General features: G+C 41.3%; 1 protein-coding gene across 1 annotated transcript in view; it reads right to left on the minus strand.

Annotated features, from left to right (window-relative positions):
* DCP2 (decapping mRNA 2) overlaps window positions 1-3,794 on the minus strand; it is a 44,000-nt gene extending 40,206 nt beyond the window's left edge. Inside the window, exon 1 of the mRNA XM_089684731.1 lies at window positions 3,620-3,794. Within this exon, the coding sequence (XP_089540857.1) occupies window positions 3,620-3,672 (53 nt within the window). The 5' untranslated portion in view covers window positions 3,673-3,794. The remainder of the gene's footprint in view (window positions 1-3,619) is intronic.
* Between the last annotated feature and the right edge of the window lie 14,177 nt (window positions 3,795-17,971).

The raw sequence follows: 17,971 nt of genomic DNA on the forward strand, positions 1-17,971 counted from the left end.
GTATTTGCCTTTAGTAAATTTCTCACATTGTATCAAACATCTGATCTCCCCTTTCCGAAAAGCATGCTGGAAATCAGAGCCAAACACATACATAAATTTCAAAGTAGAAAAACAGATAACTAAAAAAATTGTGTTTTTTTTTTAACAATTTGAGTTAAAACATATCTATAGTCAAAATGTAAAATCATGTATTAACATGTTCCCACCCAGTCTATAGCAGATTGGCGGCCGAGCGGGACATTCCTCCTTCTGAGTGGGCGTCATATGATGTCCTCTCAAAATGTGGCGCTAATGCGGCCATGGGGCCTTGCAGCGGTACAATCTGTCACTGGCTGTGTTCTCTGCCAGTGTCATGTGATTGCTGTGACCAATCACAGCAAATTACATGACAATTGGAAACAATGGATGGCATCCTTTCATACCATCTATGGTATACAATTGTGTTGGGTTTTTCATTTTTTGCTATATAAATGAAGAAATACTGAAAATTTTGAAAGAAAAAAAATTTTTTTTGCTTAGTTTTTGATATACAATTTTGCAAAAAATAACAGTTTATATTATTTAGTCTTTGTGAAAGCTATAGAGTCTACAAACTATGGGATATATATTTGGAAAATGATCAATTGAGATTCTAAAATGCCGTACGCTGGTATGGGGTATGACGGTGATCAGGGCGCTGGTATGGCAATCGGTCGCCACCAGAGGCGCCCAACTACTGCTTCCATCTCACAGGCAGGGGTCAAGATTGTCAGATTTAAACACAATGCTAGTTGCTGCATCCACCAAAAGTGTGTTTAAAACCCCCCGCTGTCAGCAAAAGGGTTAAACTAAATAGATTGTTTTGCAAAGGTGAAGGTTTACAATCACTTTAATCCATTTTTAATATTCAAAGAAAATTCATCCATCCATGTCTCAATGCTTTATTTTGCTGAGAAAAACACTCCCCTATCACTTCTGGCCATGGCCATTTTGAGTAAGGGCAGATGATTCATGTAGCATTTACCCACTTGAGCTCTGAAAGGCTTTACCCCCTTCATGACCAGGCCATTTATTGCTATTTCAACTGGTAATTGTACGGTCATGCAACGCTGTACCCAAATTAAATTTATATAATTGTTTCACACAAATATAGCTTTCTTTTGGTGGTATTTGGTCACCACTGAGTTTTTATTATACAAATGAAAAAAGATCGATAATTTTGAAACAAAAAAATATTTTTTACTGCTATAAGACATATCAAACAAACAAATTTAAAGAAAAATCTAATTTCTTCATTTTTTTAGGCCAAAATGGAGTCTGCTACATGTCTTAGGTTAGAAAAAAACCCCAATACGTGTAAGGGTTAAGGGTTCCCAGACTGGTGTACACATTTCTAAAGGGTGCCTTGACTGAAAAAATGGTGAAAAACACTGGTTTAATCATTCCCCTTAAAGTTAGATGCATCCTGAACATGACACCCATCTACTGTGCTGCGCTGTACATGGCGTATGACTTTCTTTTCTGTTCCATCCCAGGGTTCCCCAGACTTTTCATAATCCTAGCTGTGCTCACATTTTGTCACGCTGTTTTGACTTTTTCATTGTAAGGCCAGGCAGATTAGTTGCTATGGATATTGTTAAGCTGGCCATAGACAGATCGAAATTTGATAGGTTCAGCAGCAACTGGCCGAATTTTGATCCATCTATACTGGCTGTAGTAAAGTTGATCTATCAATTGACTTCAGTACAATCAGTCTGTCAGTTTTTTTTTTTCATTCGATCACTGCTGACGGCTATAGCCACTAGCAGTGATCATTGTATTCTGATGGCTGGGAAACTTCCCACGGTCAGAATACAATAGCTCCGTGTGAGGGATCCCCCAGTCAACACTGACAGTGTTGATGGAGGAATCAAGCAATTTTCTTTCCTGTGGCTGAAGGAAAGAAAACTGCATAATGTATAGCCTGCCTTAAAGCAGTAGTAAACTGCATTTTAAAAAAAACCTTTACCCCTGCAAGGCAATGGCATAATGTGCTAGTATGCATCCCATACTGGCACATTATGGAGGACTTGCCTTAAGATGAAGCCCTCCAGCGGCATGCTTTCACCGCTGCAGAGGCTTTCATCTTCACCTGGTCTTCCTTCCGGGTTCATGAACTCCGCCCATCTGATTGGCCGAGCCACAATGATGTCACTCCCGCGCATGCACACAAGAGTCCCGGGCCATGGAACAGTGCTCTGAAGGAACGGCACAGCTATGCACATGCGCCAGCTGTCAAATGAAGCGAATACCTCCTAAACAGTGCACGTTTAGGAGGTATATTTATTTTACCTACAGGTAAGCTTTATTATAAACTTACCTGTAGGTAAAAATAAAATCCGGAGTTTACTACCACTTCAATGCTTATATGTCATTTAAAGTGACACTGAAGTCCTGGAGGGGTTGTTTTTTTTTTGTTTTTTGTTTTTTTAAATAATCAACATGTCATACTTACCTAGTCTGTGCAGTTCTTCAGCACAGAGCAGCGCTGATCCTCCTCTTCTCCCCCACCAGCACTCCTGGCCCCTCCCTCCTGTCAGGTGCCCCCACAGCAAGCAGCTTGCCATGGGGGCACCCAAGCAGGTGTACTCCCAAGCCTGCATGTCCATTCACACACACAGCCGCGGCTTGGCCCCACCCCCTCCCTCTCCTGATTGACTCACTGACTGCCTCAGCCAATCAGGAGTGAGAGTCCCCGGAGAACCGAGGCTCTCGTGGACATCGCTGGATTGGGATGGGGCTCAGGTAAGTGTTTGGGGGAGGCGATACACTCAGGTTTAGAATGCATGAAGGCAAAAAAAAACCTTGAGCCTTTAGAACGACCTTAAATTCTCCTTCTAATAGAGTCTCTGTCATATTTTATGTTACCCATAAAAAATGCACTCATCAAATTTTCCATGTTTTGTCAGTAAAAAATTGGTGGTGGGTTGGCAACCCAAGGAGACAGAGGGGGAAGGTTGGGTCATGTGACCTTGTTTCCTGTTAGATCCTAAATATTGGTATAACATGAAACACATAAATGTGGACCATGCCTTTTATGTTCCTCAGTGTGGTGAACATGCGCTCTCTTCAACAGCTCCAGGCGCCACTGGTATCTGACACTTCCAGGAATGTCGGACAGTCCTACAACCCACCACCACCCCCCGCACAGGCCACTGTGATTCATCCCGCTGACCCCTACATCACTTCTGTGTCCTGTAATAACAGAGGTGGTCAGGAGAGACCACAGCACTCAGCAGAGGGGTGCATTACCGGACACACCCATAAGTGCAGAGGCGTAGGGTTGCCACCTCATCCCTTTGAACCCGAATAAAGCACAAAGTGAGTTCAATTCCCCCCTTAATCAGCCACAGAACACGTGTAATATGTGTTCGGTTTCAAAGGGATGAGGTGGCAAACCTAGCAGAGGGTCCTGGAGCAGTTCAATTGATCCTAGATTCAGCAGCCTATCAGAAATGAAGGAGCACGTTTATACCATAGGCTGGCAGGGTGCGCTTCCATTACATATCAGACCACTTTGTCAGAAGGACTACAACTGCCAGCAGTCAGACCATGCTGAGCCCTGTAGTGCCCCACAGCAGAGCCGTCCAGCCCCAGTCACCTGCACAGGTCGTCCAGGACCCCCTCGGGAACCTCCACACGCTTGTTCTCCATGTTGAACACAGGCACATCCCGGAGACAGAGCGACCCCGGAGCCTGAGAGCCGTGGACACCGCACTAAGGAGGAGGAGCCGGAGGAAGAAGCGAAACAACAACAATAACACGAAGCCTCCTCCAACATCCCTCTCCCTGCGTCACTTCCGCCGCCTGCCCTCTACAGGACGCTATCACTCGGCGGGATCCCCCTCCACCTATCAGAACGAGCCAAGTTCAACCGGATGACGAGTGGCAAATTCTGCACCCAATCCTAGCGCAGCATTCAGGAAACCGCCTGGCTGCCCTTGGCAACAAGGAAGAAGATCATTGGGAAGTCCTAGATGCCAATCTCAAGTGATCTGTCCTGGTGATGGTGTGTCCTGTGATCTAGCTTGTCATACGGCATCATCAGGAGGGATGTGACTGCAGATTTGTCTGTGTGGTGACAGGTCATGTCATCATAAGAAATCTGTCAGAGTGTGTGTATGGTGCTAGAAAAGCTCTGATCACCTGAAATCAGTGGCAGGGGACACTGCTTATGTGAAACATGCCATGTTTATATAGATTTCTGAAGTTGGAAGTCTTTGGTGAGAGGCATGGCTAGACTATAGCTAGACAATTCCAGAATGTTGATGGAAAACAAAATTGCTGGATTGTCACATGAAGTCCTTACTATAAAGTTGTAGTCATAATGGTAGGCCATTGGTTTCCATTTCAACAGATCCCGAGATACCTGAAATTCTTACACCAGCAATGCTCAGACCGTTTGTGCAGTATTAGCACCACCTGGTGAGTTTACATTGAAGGAACTCTACAAGTGCCAGTGGAAGCAGGTTCAGAACTTTGCTGATACCTTCTGGAAACGAGTGTCATCCCTCCAAACAAGACGAACGAGGACAAACCATATGTTTAAAGCGGAGTGCCACTCTGTAAAAATATAAAAGTCAGCAGCTACAAAAACTGTAGCTGCTGACTTTTAAAAAAACAACCACTCACCTGTAAATGTTGTGATAGTGTGAGCTTGTGAGCTATTATGGTGGTATATAAGTATTTGTGAATAATTAGCTCCTATAAATATAATGGTGCATCAACACAAAAACGCATACTCATAACGTTACGTGAAAATAGATAAATGAAATATTAAATGTGTCGCGCTCCTCAATATTGTTTAGTGATATATAGTAATAAATAAAAATGAATAAATAAATCTACTAAATACTAGTATTAAATACTTTTAAATGAATATTATAAAATGAATCTAAATAATTTTAAATAAATATTAATCCATAGTGATGAGATTTTACAAACCTTCTAGTGCTATATTTGATTATCTATATTAATGAAAATAAATAGTGTAAAAAAACAAATAAATTCAAATTATATAGACACAATATTATTCAAATCAGGTAAACTGAAAAAACCCCCATGCATAGTGGTATTTATGTGCAAAGCTTATATGTGCAAAAATGCAAAAAAATCTTTTTCCCAAAACAGTTATATAAAAGGGAAATATATATATATGTATGATAAAAAACAATGTGCTAATTCATATGAGAAATAATAATAAATAAAATAATAAATAAATAATAAATATTGGTAAAACAATCCAAATAATGTAGTGTGCTCACTCTAACTTGTGCAGCCTGCAATAGTGATTATAACTAGATACTGGTTAACCTTAACTCAGGTGACATATAATTGTCCCAACAATGGAAGATGTATTACTGTTGAGGTAGATTGTAATATTGCTTTCCTTCCACTAGATGGCCTTTTCTTCTAAGTTATGAGGGCTGGATGGATGGGAATAGATATCTCCCCTCGTCCTGTTGGGAGTCTATCTCCTGTCTATATCCCCCTGAGGAAGCCACGTGACCCTGTGGCGTAACGCGTAGGGGAGGGGCTCTGACGTCACGACGCCACCAACAGCGGAACGGCGAGTACTGTCATTGTGCGAGGGCACACATTTCAAAAAACGCTCTGTATTACCCTGTGGAATGTAAGTTTGCATTTGTCTGGAGACACATTAAAACACTCTATAAAGGATAAAGCACTATGTGGGAATCTTTCTTTTACATGGCCTAAATTGGAGGAGCAAAAGGGAAGAAGAGGAAACAGGGGATAGACTCCAACAGGACGAGGGGAGATATCTATTCCCATCCATCCAGCCCTCATAACTTAGAAGAAAAGGCCATCTAGTGGAAGGAAAGCAATATTACAATCTACCTCAACAGTAATACATCTTCCATTGTCGGGACAATTATATGTCACCTGAGTTAAGGTTAACCAGTATCTAGTTATAATCACTATTGCAGGCTGCACAAGTGAGAGTGAGCACACTACATTATTTGGATTGTTTTACCAATATTTATTATTTATTTATTATTTTCTTTATTATTATTTCTCATATGAATTAGCACATTGTTTTTTATCATACATATATATATATTTCCCTTTTATATAACTGTTTTGGGAAAAAGATTTTTTTGCATTTTTGCACATATAAGCTTTGCACATAAATACCACTATGCATGGGGGTTTTTTCAGTTTACCTGATTTGAATAATATTGTGTCTATATAATTTGAATTTATTTGTTTTTTTACACTATTTATTTTCATTAATATAGATAATCAAATATAGCACTAGAAGGTTTGTAAAATCTCATCACTATGGATTAATATTTATTTAAAATTATTTAGATTCATTTTATAATATTCATTTAAAAGTATTTAGATTTATTTATTCATTTTTATTTATTACTATATATCACTAAACAATATTGAGGAGCGCGACACATTTAATATTTCATTTAACCACTCACCTGTCCCATGATCTCGCTGTGCCCCCGCCGCAGCCCGTTTCACCGGCCGTCCTGTATTCCAAGAGGCCGGTGTCTTCAGTGTGGGCACCCGGCTGTGACAGCTTGCGGCTTCACCGCCAGGTGCCCACTGCACATGCGCGAATAGCGCTGCACTTCCTGAATGGCCCCGTCATCTTCTGAGATCTGTCACGTGTCCCACAAGACTTCGGGGAGGGTAGGATGACAACTTCCGTTTCCGACTGCCTAGGCCATCGCAGCGGAAGTGGGAGAGGGTACCTGTTAAAGTCGGGTACCCGTTCCTCCACAAAGGTGCCAATCCTTAATGGGGACCAATCTTTAATGTGGAACTTCCCCTTTTGGGTGGAACTCCGCTTTAAGTAGGAGACCTTGTTTTGTTGAAAGACCCTTAAGCAAAGTGCGGTGTCTGCCCAACTGCTCTTATTATGAAAGCCATTCGTAGTGATGGTAAAGCTTGCAAAGTAGAGGAAAAAATCATCAATCTGGGGACTACTAACGAATACCCCCAACCTGTCTCAGATTTTGTAGTCCTTTTCCAGAATAAAGAGCTACCTAGTTGAATGTTATAGTAATTCAAAATATATAGTAGTGGTATGTATACCAGGTGGGTAGTGTCCTGTATTTTCATCATTGTGTTGAGTAGGGTGCCATCTATTGGGCATTCTCTGCAAGTGCAGTCTATTCTTTTCTGAACCTAAAGGTGAACTCTTAAGTCCTCATGCACACTTGACAATTTTACAGCTGCTGTTTTTGGCTTTTGACGTTTTGTTCTACAGCTAGTAAACTCTCCAGCATGTTATCCTATGTGTCCATGCACACATAGACTGTAATCAATGTTTTATGGCTGAAAAAAAACAGGACTAGTGGGTTTCTAGAGGAGTTTTTTAGCTGTAAAAACGCTCTAAAGCGGTAAAATACAGCAAACTGGTGTGTTCGGACCTTTTCTTTTACAAAAAAAAATTTCTTTTTGGTAAAAAAAAGCCACTAAAAACATAAACGTGGGAAAACGCAGCTAATCACGGCAAAATGCTAATGAAAAAACGCTAAAAGAGCTGAAAACTCATGTTTTTAACGTGACTTTACATAGCTAACGTAACCAGCGTCAAAACGTCCAGTGTGCATGAGGGCTAAATCAGTCCAGAGCCATTTTAGCTTCCAGAAGAACACACCAGTGAAGGCTTTGTTTGGCTCCTTTGTTACACATATGCCTGTAAGTTCATCCATTGTGTTTGATAGGCCCCATGTACACTGCAGCTGATAAACTCACGTTTAGTGTTCAGCGTTTTTTTCAGCAGCCCCTGAACTCTCCCTAATGTTTTCCTATGTGTCCATGTACACATCTTCATTTACAGGCATTTGAGTTTACATTCGTTTTTTTTTTATGCAGAAAACTTGCGTTCAGCAGTCGATTTTATCAACGTTTCAAACGCAAAACTCTTGTAAACACGGCAAACCGCGTTTATAAGCGTTTGCGTTTGAAATTTTTTTTTAACTCTTCCAGTTCCCAATGCTGTCCAGAGCCTTTTTTCATCGTGAAAATGCATGCTAAGCATTTTCAAGGTACTCAGATGGACAAGACACAGGATGTTCCTACCAAGCTTGTCACACATTGTAATGACTGATTCACACCTCAGACCTCTCCCACCCTTGGAAACAAAAGATATGTTAATGACCATTCACACCTCAAATTCCTCATGCAGACCCCCTGCCAGGTGGTCTTAACGACTCTCTCCACCAGACACCTTTCCCACCCTTGGAAACAAAAGATATGTTAATCATCATTCACACCTCAAATTCCTCAGGAAGACCCCCTGCCAGGTGGTCTTAATGACTCACTCCACCAGACACCTTCCCACCCTTGGAAACAAAAGAAATGTTAATGAGCAACTCCCACCTAATTATCCCAACACCTACTGCTGTCTCTGCTTATACTCTCTGTATTTCTCTGAAACAGTCTGCAATAGGTAATAATTTACCACTTTTCAGTGCATTATGGGAATTTGGGAGGTTCTCCTGTGCTTATCTTTAAAAAATGCTTCTAAACGCAAACGCGCATAAACGCCTTACGCAAACACAGCTAAACAGACATTTTTAACCTACGTTTTCCAGCAGTCAGTTTCCATTGTTCAGAAGTGCCCCATGTACATGGATCCTTAAAGTCATTTACATAGCTAGATCACATTTCAATATATTTAATGTGATTTGTATTTAGCTGTTTGTAAGAGAAGTAAACAAGCATATTGTAACTTCAGTTTGTGTGATTACATTGCAGTTTTACAGAACTATTCACAGAAGTAAATTTCATTTTGGAATGAAACACAACGTTGCTTCTGTCTGTTTTGTTAGCTAGGTGCCGGCTAACTGTTAGTAGGTCAGCAAAACATCAATACTTCAGTTCTTCTAGGTACACTTGCACACAGTTTTTTGAGAGAACTCCGAGAACATGTTGGAGAATTAACCACAGATCTTCTGTGGATGTAGGCTGCCTCAAATCCTTCTGTCTCTTCATGTAATCCCAGAAAGACTTGATGTAGAAATCGGGACTCTGTGAGAGCCAAATCATCACTTTCAGGACTCTATGTTCTTCTTTACGCTGAGGATAGTTCCTAGAGACATTGGCTGTATGTTTGGGGCCGTTGTCTTGCTGCAGAATAAATTTGGGGCCAATCACACACCTCTCTGATGGCATGGCATGATGGATAATGTATCTGCCTAAATTTTTCAGCACTGAGGACACCACTGAACCTGTCCAAATCTCCAACTCCATACGCTGATGATGCACTTTTATTTCCGGGTGATACATCAGCTTCACTCTAGCAAGTCATAGCCACGATGCATCATTTTGGAAGAATTTCAGGTTTAAAAGAAAAGTAAGGCTAAAGCACCTTTGGCCCTACTTCTATGGATCATAGGAGTGCACTTAGTTGTCCTGTGATTAAAGCCCGCTGTTGGCTAGTGTCACTTAGCTGGTCCAGGCTATGAAAAGTTCTCCCAGCATGCTGCCTCCCCAGCACAGTGTTCCAGTGAGTGCTAGAGAGGGCAAAGCAGAGAGCTGGTGACTAGCAGCCACTGCTCTCTGTTCAGAACAGAGGGGAGAACTGAACAATAAGCGATGTTTGATTGCTCAGTGCAGAGATGGCAGGGGACAGATGCAGCATCACACCAATGCTGCATCCACCTAGGCGAGAATATTTTATTTTTGGCGAAACTCCCTAGAATTAAAATGGTGGTTTATATCCCCTGGCTGTATCTGTCTGCACAACTACAACATTTGTGTGAGTAGTATACTTCCTGTTTGGACGACCCTATTAGAAATCTATCATTTTTCCTTAAGCACAGAAATCTCAAACCTGAAATTTGGTACCTTTTTAGAACATATTTCCTAGGCTCCATATTTCCTAGGCTCCATAAGCTCAAAAGAGCAGGGCCCTCGAACCCCTCGTGTATTGTATGGTTACTGTCTTGTCTCATGTTCTGTCCCCCTTTCTACTGTACAGCGCTGAGCATACCCTTTGGCGCTATATAAATACTGTATAATAATATGCACACCTTCCAACTTTCAATTCATATCACCAAATTTGGCTCCATCTGAATCTAATTTTTAAATATTTAGGGATTTAAAGGATACGTTCATCATTTGACCAAAAATAATAAATGCACATTTTTTGCAGGTAAAAAAATGTGCATTTATTATTTTTGATTGCAAGCACCTGTCAACCATTGCACCAGCGATCAGTAGATTGCTGGTGCCATGCAGGTCTCTTGCAGACCTGTCAGTATATCTGCTTGCCCATACGAGATGTATGGGCAAGCAGATAAACTGACAGGAAGAATCAATGAACTACCACTTGTTGTTCATTCATTCACAGAACTCTGTGAATGAATGATGCAGCCGTGTGGGCGGAGCCTGCACATCCGCACTCTATTAAAAAAGTGACAGCTTGTACATGGGAACCTCTCCCCATACTGCTGTCACTGGGAAGGGGGGGGTGGGGGTTGGGCAGCGGTGTCTGCAGCATTGTGAAAATGTTACAAGTTCCACCCTAAAGGTGACCGCCCTATAGTAGATTTACTGCTACAGGGCGGCACCTGTGCGCAGGATCACGTATATATACATGATTATGCATTTCCGGGTAGGGGGCACGCACAAGCCGCACGGGTCCCGGACGGTGATTACCGGCGATCACCAACAGGGAGGAGGGCTGCATTGTTTACCAACAGCCCTCCTCCCTGTCAGTTTGGGCACACTGCTCTGGATGGCTGAGCAGAGCCATGAAGAGCAGTGTGCTTACACTTGAGGTGGACAGCACCAAACCCCCCAAATGACTCCTTTTTGGAAAGTAGACACCCCAAGGAATTTGATAAGAAGCATTGTGAGTATTTTGCAAATCTCATTTGTTGCCACAAGTTTTTGGAAAATGAAGAAAGAAAACAAAAACATATTTTTTCTTTTCTTTTTTTTTATATTTCAAAACCTTGTGAGAAAAAATGAGATCTGAAAAATACTCACCATGCCTCTTTTTAAATTGCTTGGGGTGTCTACTTTCCAAAAAAGGGTCATTTGGGGGGTTTTGGTGCTATCCTGGCATTTCAGGGCCTCCGAAACTGTGATAGGTAGTGAGGAAGTGAACTGAGGAAGTTATGCACCTTCAGGCTTTCAAAGTGGTTAATGGATTTCAGGCTCCTGTATGTGGTTAGGCTCCCAAAAGGTCTCACACATGTGGTATCCCCATACTCGGTAGAAGTAGCAGAATGTATTTTGAGGTGTAATTCCACATATACCCATGGCTTGTGTGAGAAATATAATTTAAATGACAACTTTGTGTAAAAAAAAAAAAATGTTTTTGTCATTTTCCAAAAACTTTTGGAAAAAAATAAATCTTCCATGGACTCAATATGCCTCTCAGCAGATAGTTTAGGGTGTGTGCTTTCCGAAAAGGGGTCATTTGGGGCTGTTTGTACTGTTCTGGTATTTTAGCACCTCAAGAAACCTGATAGGCAGTCAGAAAGTAAAAGCTGTGTAAATTCCATTATCTATACCATAGTTTGTAGATGCTATAACTTTCACACAAAGCAATCAATATACACGTATTGGGATTTTTAACCAAAAACATGTAGCAGAATACATTTTGGCCCTAAATTTATGAGGAAATTTTAGTTTTTTGGATATTTTTTATGACAGAAATGAGAAAATATCGTTTTTGTTTTCAAAACTTTTTGGTTATAGTGGCAAAATTAAAAAGTGCACAGGTGATCAAATACCACCAAAAAAAGCTCTATTTGTGTTAAAAAAAAGGACATAAATTTCATTTATGTACAGTATTGCATGACCGCACAATTGTCAGTTAAACTAGTGCAGCGCTGTATAGCAAAAAAAATGGCGTAAATTGCATTATCTATACCATAGTTTGTAGACGCTATAACATTCAAACAAAGCAATCAATATACACTTATTGGGATTTTTTTTACCAAAAACTTGCAGCAGAATACATTTTGGCCTAAATTTATAACTGACTTTGAGTTTACTATATATTTTTTATAGCCAAAAGTAAAAAATATCATTTTTCTTAAAAATGTTTGGTCTTATTTTGTTTATAGCGCGAAAAATAAAAAGCGCACAGGTGATCAAATACCACCAAAAGAAAGCTCTATTGTTATGGAAAAAAAGGACATAAATTTAGTTTGGATACAGCATTGCATGACCGCGCAATTATCAGTTGAAATACTACAGCACCGAATAGCAAAAAGAGGCCTGGCCATTAGGAGGGGTAAATCCTCAGGATGGCAAGTGGTTGATGAATACATGCCCCTATGGGACAATACATCACTAACGATTTTATAGAATCGGAAAGTTCCAACCTGTGAAAAAAAGCTGAGATTACCTTATCTGTTGCAGTAATATGTTACTTATATAAATCTTTCCAGCAACTCCAAATAAGTTTTCTCTGCCAAAATCTATGTTGTTTTTTTTATATATATTCAACTTTGTACATATCTTCTTATATCTACTTTATATACTTATAGCTAGCTCTCATGTAAGTAAGGTTTAACAACTAAAATAGATAACACTTTATTTGTCAAATCTTAAAGCCTGTTAACACTGTCCTGTAAAAAAAAATGGATACAAGACTTGAGTACGTCTACTGGTGAGCAGTGGCTTGAAGCGCTGCAAAGAGGTCCTCAGATGTCAGTACTCCCTATTATGAATAAACACTTCTTTTTCCACATCTCAGAACAAGGAGATATTTTCTATGAGTTTGGAGGTGCCAAAATTATTTTGCTATTGGCAAGGTGTGCTTGATTCCATTAACAGGGCTTTCTGACTTCATTGTAACCTAAGCCAAAGGTGAACATGCCCCAGAACTACACAGCAATGTGGTCATGAATGGGTTAAACGTTTTTCCAACTATCACACTTTAATCACCTTACCAAGCTGCATTCCATTATGTTAAGTAACACCGCTGTCAGGTTTCAATGGTAGTGAGCCCTTGTAGAAAGCCAACTCAGGATTCCTCAGGGTGCATAGTTTAAGCCCCAGCCTGCTTCTTCACAAGGGCCCCTGAGGGTGGAGATGGACTTGCAGCAAACTGGAACCAGGCTGAGACCCTAAGGTTTACCCGGCTGACAATGCGGAGACCACTTGCACTGTATGTGCAGAGTACAGATGGCAGGAGACAGAAGAGGATCTAGGGAAGTGCCAAAGTCAGAACAGGCAGCATGCAAGCAAAGGTGGTAGATGAAGTTGGGCCCAGTACTTAGGTAGTCAGGCACAGAATACAAATAATACAAGGCAAACCAGGACCACAGGGAAACAAGGAAGTTGCTCAGGCAACGAGGGCTGCACTGAGCATGGCTATATAGATAGCGAAACAGACTGGGGGATGGGCCAGGAAGTGACAGAATGGCTGCCACACAGTAGAGCAAGTGATGTCCATAGGTGAACATAGAAGTCAGCAGCAATGTGAATGGAATCAAAGGTCTAGTACAGGGGTGTCAAACTGGTGGCCCTCCAGCTGTTGCGAAACTACACATCCCATCATGCCTTTGCCTTTCGGAGTCATTTTTGTAACTCTCAATCTTGCAATGCCTCATGGAACTTGTCATTTGGCAACAGCTGGAGGGCCGCCAGTTTGACACCCATGGTAGCAGAACCACTGCAGCAAGGAGGTAAGAATTTCACAAACAGAAAACTGCAGGCTAGACCATGCCAGCAGCTCATGGAGTATCACATTGTGATAAATGCAGCATTTCTGCATTTTTCAGCACTAGAGCTCTCTGTTTGTCTACAGCTGAGCTGAAGTGCATAGAAATTAATGAAATGTTACTATGTGAGGTGAACTCAGTTTTGAGTCTGGTTGTCATTGTGTAGCCCTACATCTCTAGTCATGTCCATGCTGCAGGACCATGCACATGGTGTCCTAGCATAACACTAAGGCCTGTAACACGCTGCACGGGGGATCTGTGAATAGCCTTTTTTTTTCATGATGCATCCGGATGACTTTATTCAGGTGGAAGTGAATATTGCCCTCAGCTGTTGCAGGATGTCACTAGTGAGTAATTCCTGGAATATATTTTTGTGATCAAGGCTGGCCATACATTATACAATTTTCTTGTACAATTTACCTTAAGATTTACCAAAACTACATAATAGGAGGTCAAACATAAACACTTTCAATCTGTATGCAATCAGGCCAGCTCCACTACACAGTTAAAGGTAAGTCTAAAGGAAATTGAATAAAAGAATTGTATAATGTATGGCCAGCTTAGATTTCTGGTGGTGCAATACAGCCACTGTATTTCTTCTGTCCTGGCTTGGTTTGATAACAATAGTAGCAACAATTTTTCACCTATCTTTAATTAATCCTTTAATGAATCTCAAGTTGTGTCTTTGGTGTAGTTTCTGGAAGATGGACCTCATATGTTGAAGCATTTTGGTTTCAGGGTGCCTGATTTGATGAAGCACCCTAGTGCTAAATGCTCTAATTGTGGCAGCACCCAAATATTGCAGAGCTCCCCTTTAAACTTTAACATTTCTAGCAGTCTCTGTTTGAAAAAGCAAGGTCACCAGCTCACTTCCCCCCTCCCTTATTTCCTGTGAAGTAATGTGTTCCAATCTGTAGCTGTATTCTTATCTGTAGCTGGTACTCAAGGCCATATACTGCACAGTTTAGAAAGTCTTTTGAAAGTACAGAAAGTGAAAGAGGAAATATATGAATTGTGACATAATTGTTGGTATATGCGCCATGTAAGAGGCTTTTGAAGGCACTTAGCTTTGCAGACATGAGTCCTTGCTAAGTCTCAACCAGCGCTGGTTAAATAAAAGGTTTGCTTTCCTCATGTTCATGTCTGGAGTTTTACCTGGTATTCCCAAAGTTCCCGCTAAATAATGATTCAAAGTATCCTAGCATTGAGGTATATGTGGCTTTGAAGGACTTGACATTTCAAGTTGTTTCGGTGTGGCCCCCAGCCTGGTGAAGGACCCCAGTAGCGGGGCCCGAGCCTGCTGCCAGACCCCAGAGGTGGGGCACTCAGTCTGTTGTTAGACCCTGGCGATGGAACCTTACTTGTTGCCTTCTCAACAAGGAGCCCTCTTGGAGAACATACTTAACCAGAATTCCTTAGCAACTCCAGAGATATTAATATGGATTACTGCCAAAGGGCTGTCTGTTTAGTAGACTTTGGTTTGCAGGAGTACCAAGGTACAATATGGATTTTCTCTGCTGTTTGTTGTTGGACCATCTTGAGACTACTTCTTAAAGTGTATTTTCTTGCTTTCAGTCAAATTTGAAAAAAACTCCACCTTATATTTGGTGTTTCCACTTACAGCATACCTAAAAATTAATTTTAAAAATATTTCTTACCTTTCTGGACATTTGTTTGGAGCAGGCCTCAGGCAAGCTACTCTAAACGATTTGAAATGAGAGGAAACTCCATCTGTCCCTGTAACGTAAATGTAAGATTCAAGTAGTTGAGATGTGATCTGTAGAAACATATCATTGTAGATTTAGTTTCATTCCATGTTATTAAAGATGTATTCAGAAATCAGCCAGAGACATATGGTCACCAATTAGCATCTGAAAGGACAGAACAGCTTTTAGACTGGAGGTGACACCTATATGCCAATAACACTTGTCACCTACGTAGTCAGAGTTTTCGGCTTCGGAAGCAGCAGGAGATCAAGAGAGGGCTCCGATGTGTCTAGGAGCTTTGACGTATATCAGCAGAATATATTTAATCTCTCATAAAAGCTAAAATATTAGTTGCAGAGAGATGAAAATACTTCCTTCTGATTGGACACGCTGTAGGCTACATCTGCATGTAAAATTGTATTTGTAGCTTATGTAGAATCCCAGAGAAACGCAAAAAACGGTTATATGGTGCCTGATTGCTAGAGCTGAACAGTGATTGGTACTGTCGCGATCGGACTGATGCGCTGGTGTCGGAAATTCAATCCCTGACTTGGTGATTCAAACAGTTCCTGGTCCAATCGACTTTGGGCATTTCAGTACCCAGAATGTCCTGTGGACTGGTACAGGAACACCCCCCCAGAGTTGATTGGCCAAGGGCTAAAGTCCAGCCTACGTCCATATTTCAATAAATTGAGGATCTGAGATATGGACAGCGTGATTCGTACGGAGCCGGTTCCATTGACTGGCAGATCGCGGACTTTCTATGACTTGCTCCAGTCGCAGGATAACACTTGGTAAAAGTTTTATTTCTGTTTTTATTCCCTTTTATTTTATAGTCAATAGCCAATTGTGTGTCTTTTTGTATTTTCTGTATTATTTGTAACTCTTTACACTTTGTACATATTTTATGCACTGCCCACTTTCGGGATATTAAATCATAAAATTAATAAGTGACTTCTGGGTACTTAAGCTCGGGCTCATATCTCCGGAGAGATTGTATTGTATTGCAGTGTCTATATATGCTCGGTCAAGTTGATTGCCTATCTGTATGCAATTGCACTGCGTGTTGGCAGATTGCATGCAGATTGTAAGGTAGCAGGTCTGCCAGACGGAGCTCTGTGTGTGTGTGGTGGCCCAGCAGACCAGTCTGTGGACAAACTGTTGGGTGGTGGCAAGCTACCGTTTGTTGTTTGTCTGGTGCTGGGGTGTGGGGACAGTGGAAGAGTGATTAACACCGGGGTTCTAGCTTGTAGGATAGCTGGAGGAATCCTAGAAGGGTGTGCCAATTGCTAGACTGCTCTCCCACTCTTAGCGTGCACCAGATTGTATATAAGATTCATATCTGCCTGTGTGTGTGGTCAGCCAGCTGGATTGGAGTGGAGTCTCCCTCTAGTGGTGGCCAGAGGTAGTGCGGGCTGTGAAAGTATATCACGGCCGGTCTTATATATATTCAGATTAAGTCCCCCTTATTCCCTCTTTACCCCAAGTCACGGCTGGAAGTGCGCGCCTCGGTTAGCTAGTCGCTGTGGGCGTGTGCGTGTGGACCCGTGACAGTCCCCACGAACAAAGAGGGACACACGTAAACATACAATGGAGAAGCCCATTTTCCAGATCTTTTAACACTTTGTTAGGACAGACAGTGTTCATATCTAGCTTACAACTGATCAGCGCAGTACAGACCGAGTTCATTATGGTAAATGTTAAAGCTGGCCAAACACTGTGAGATTGTTTCTCTTTCAGTCTGCAAGCTAAATAAAAAAATGTATCCTATTCCTCCATCCATGCTATACAGTGCAGATGGAAGAATCTCCTGTTGTGCCTATTATATTCTGGCAGGCACTGCAGACAGTAGTCAGACTACCCAAATAGCAGCTGCATCTGATTGGATGCAGCTGCTGTTTGGCCAAAAATTTTTACATCCAACTCTTTTGATTTTTCAATCAAAGAATGAGAGGTGGGGAGTTGATACTGTATAGTCAGAATAACTCTTCAACCCCCATCCTGCATAGCAGAGGAAAATCTCAGTTTTGGAGTTCTCAGAAATGAGGGAGTAAAATGTAAGCAGCAATTTTTTTTTTTAATGTTATGCTATGTGAATGAGAATGTGAAACAAAATACAAAGTAGATGTAGCCAGGTAAGAACAGTAGATGTTATACAAATAAAGCACACTGCGCTTAGGCTACATATCATGAGTAAAGAAAGCTGCCAGCACTAAGAGTCCATGATACTAGAACTCACATATACATGTAAAAGAATAAGTGCAGCTCTGTGAAAAGCTCAATACATTAAAAATTTGAAATATAAAAAAGGTGCAATAAATCAGTCAAACATCATCGCAGGCTATCCCCACTACAGTCCATCATGAATGCTGCTGCCAGACTCATTCACCTCACTAACCGCTCTGTATCTGCCACCCCTCTTTGCCAATCCCTCCACTGGCTTCCAATTGCCCAATGGATAAAATTCAAGACACTAACACTGACATACAAAGCCATTCATAACACTGCCCCTAATTACATCACCGACCTTGTCTCTAAATGCCACCCAAACCTTACTCTCTGCTCCTCGCA

Source organism: Staurois parvus, unplaced genomic scaffold (genome assembly GCF_062004578.1).
Source record: "Staurois parvus isolate SC_StPar_1 unplaced genomic scaffold, SC_StPar_1.0 ptg000354l, whole genome shotgun sequence".
Classification (NCBI taxonomy): Eukaryota; Metazoa; Chordata; class Amphibia; order Anura; family Ranidae; genus Staurois; species Staurois parvus.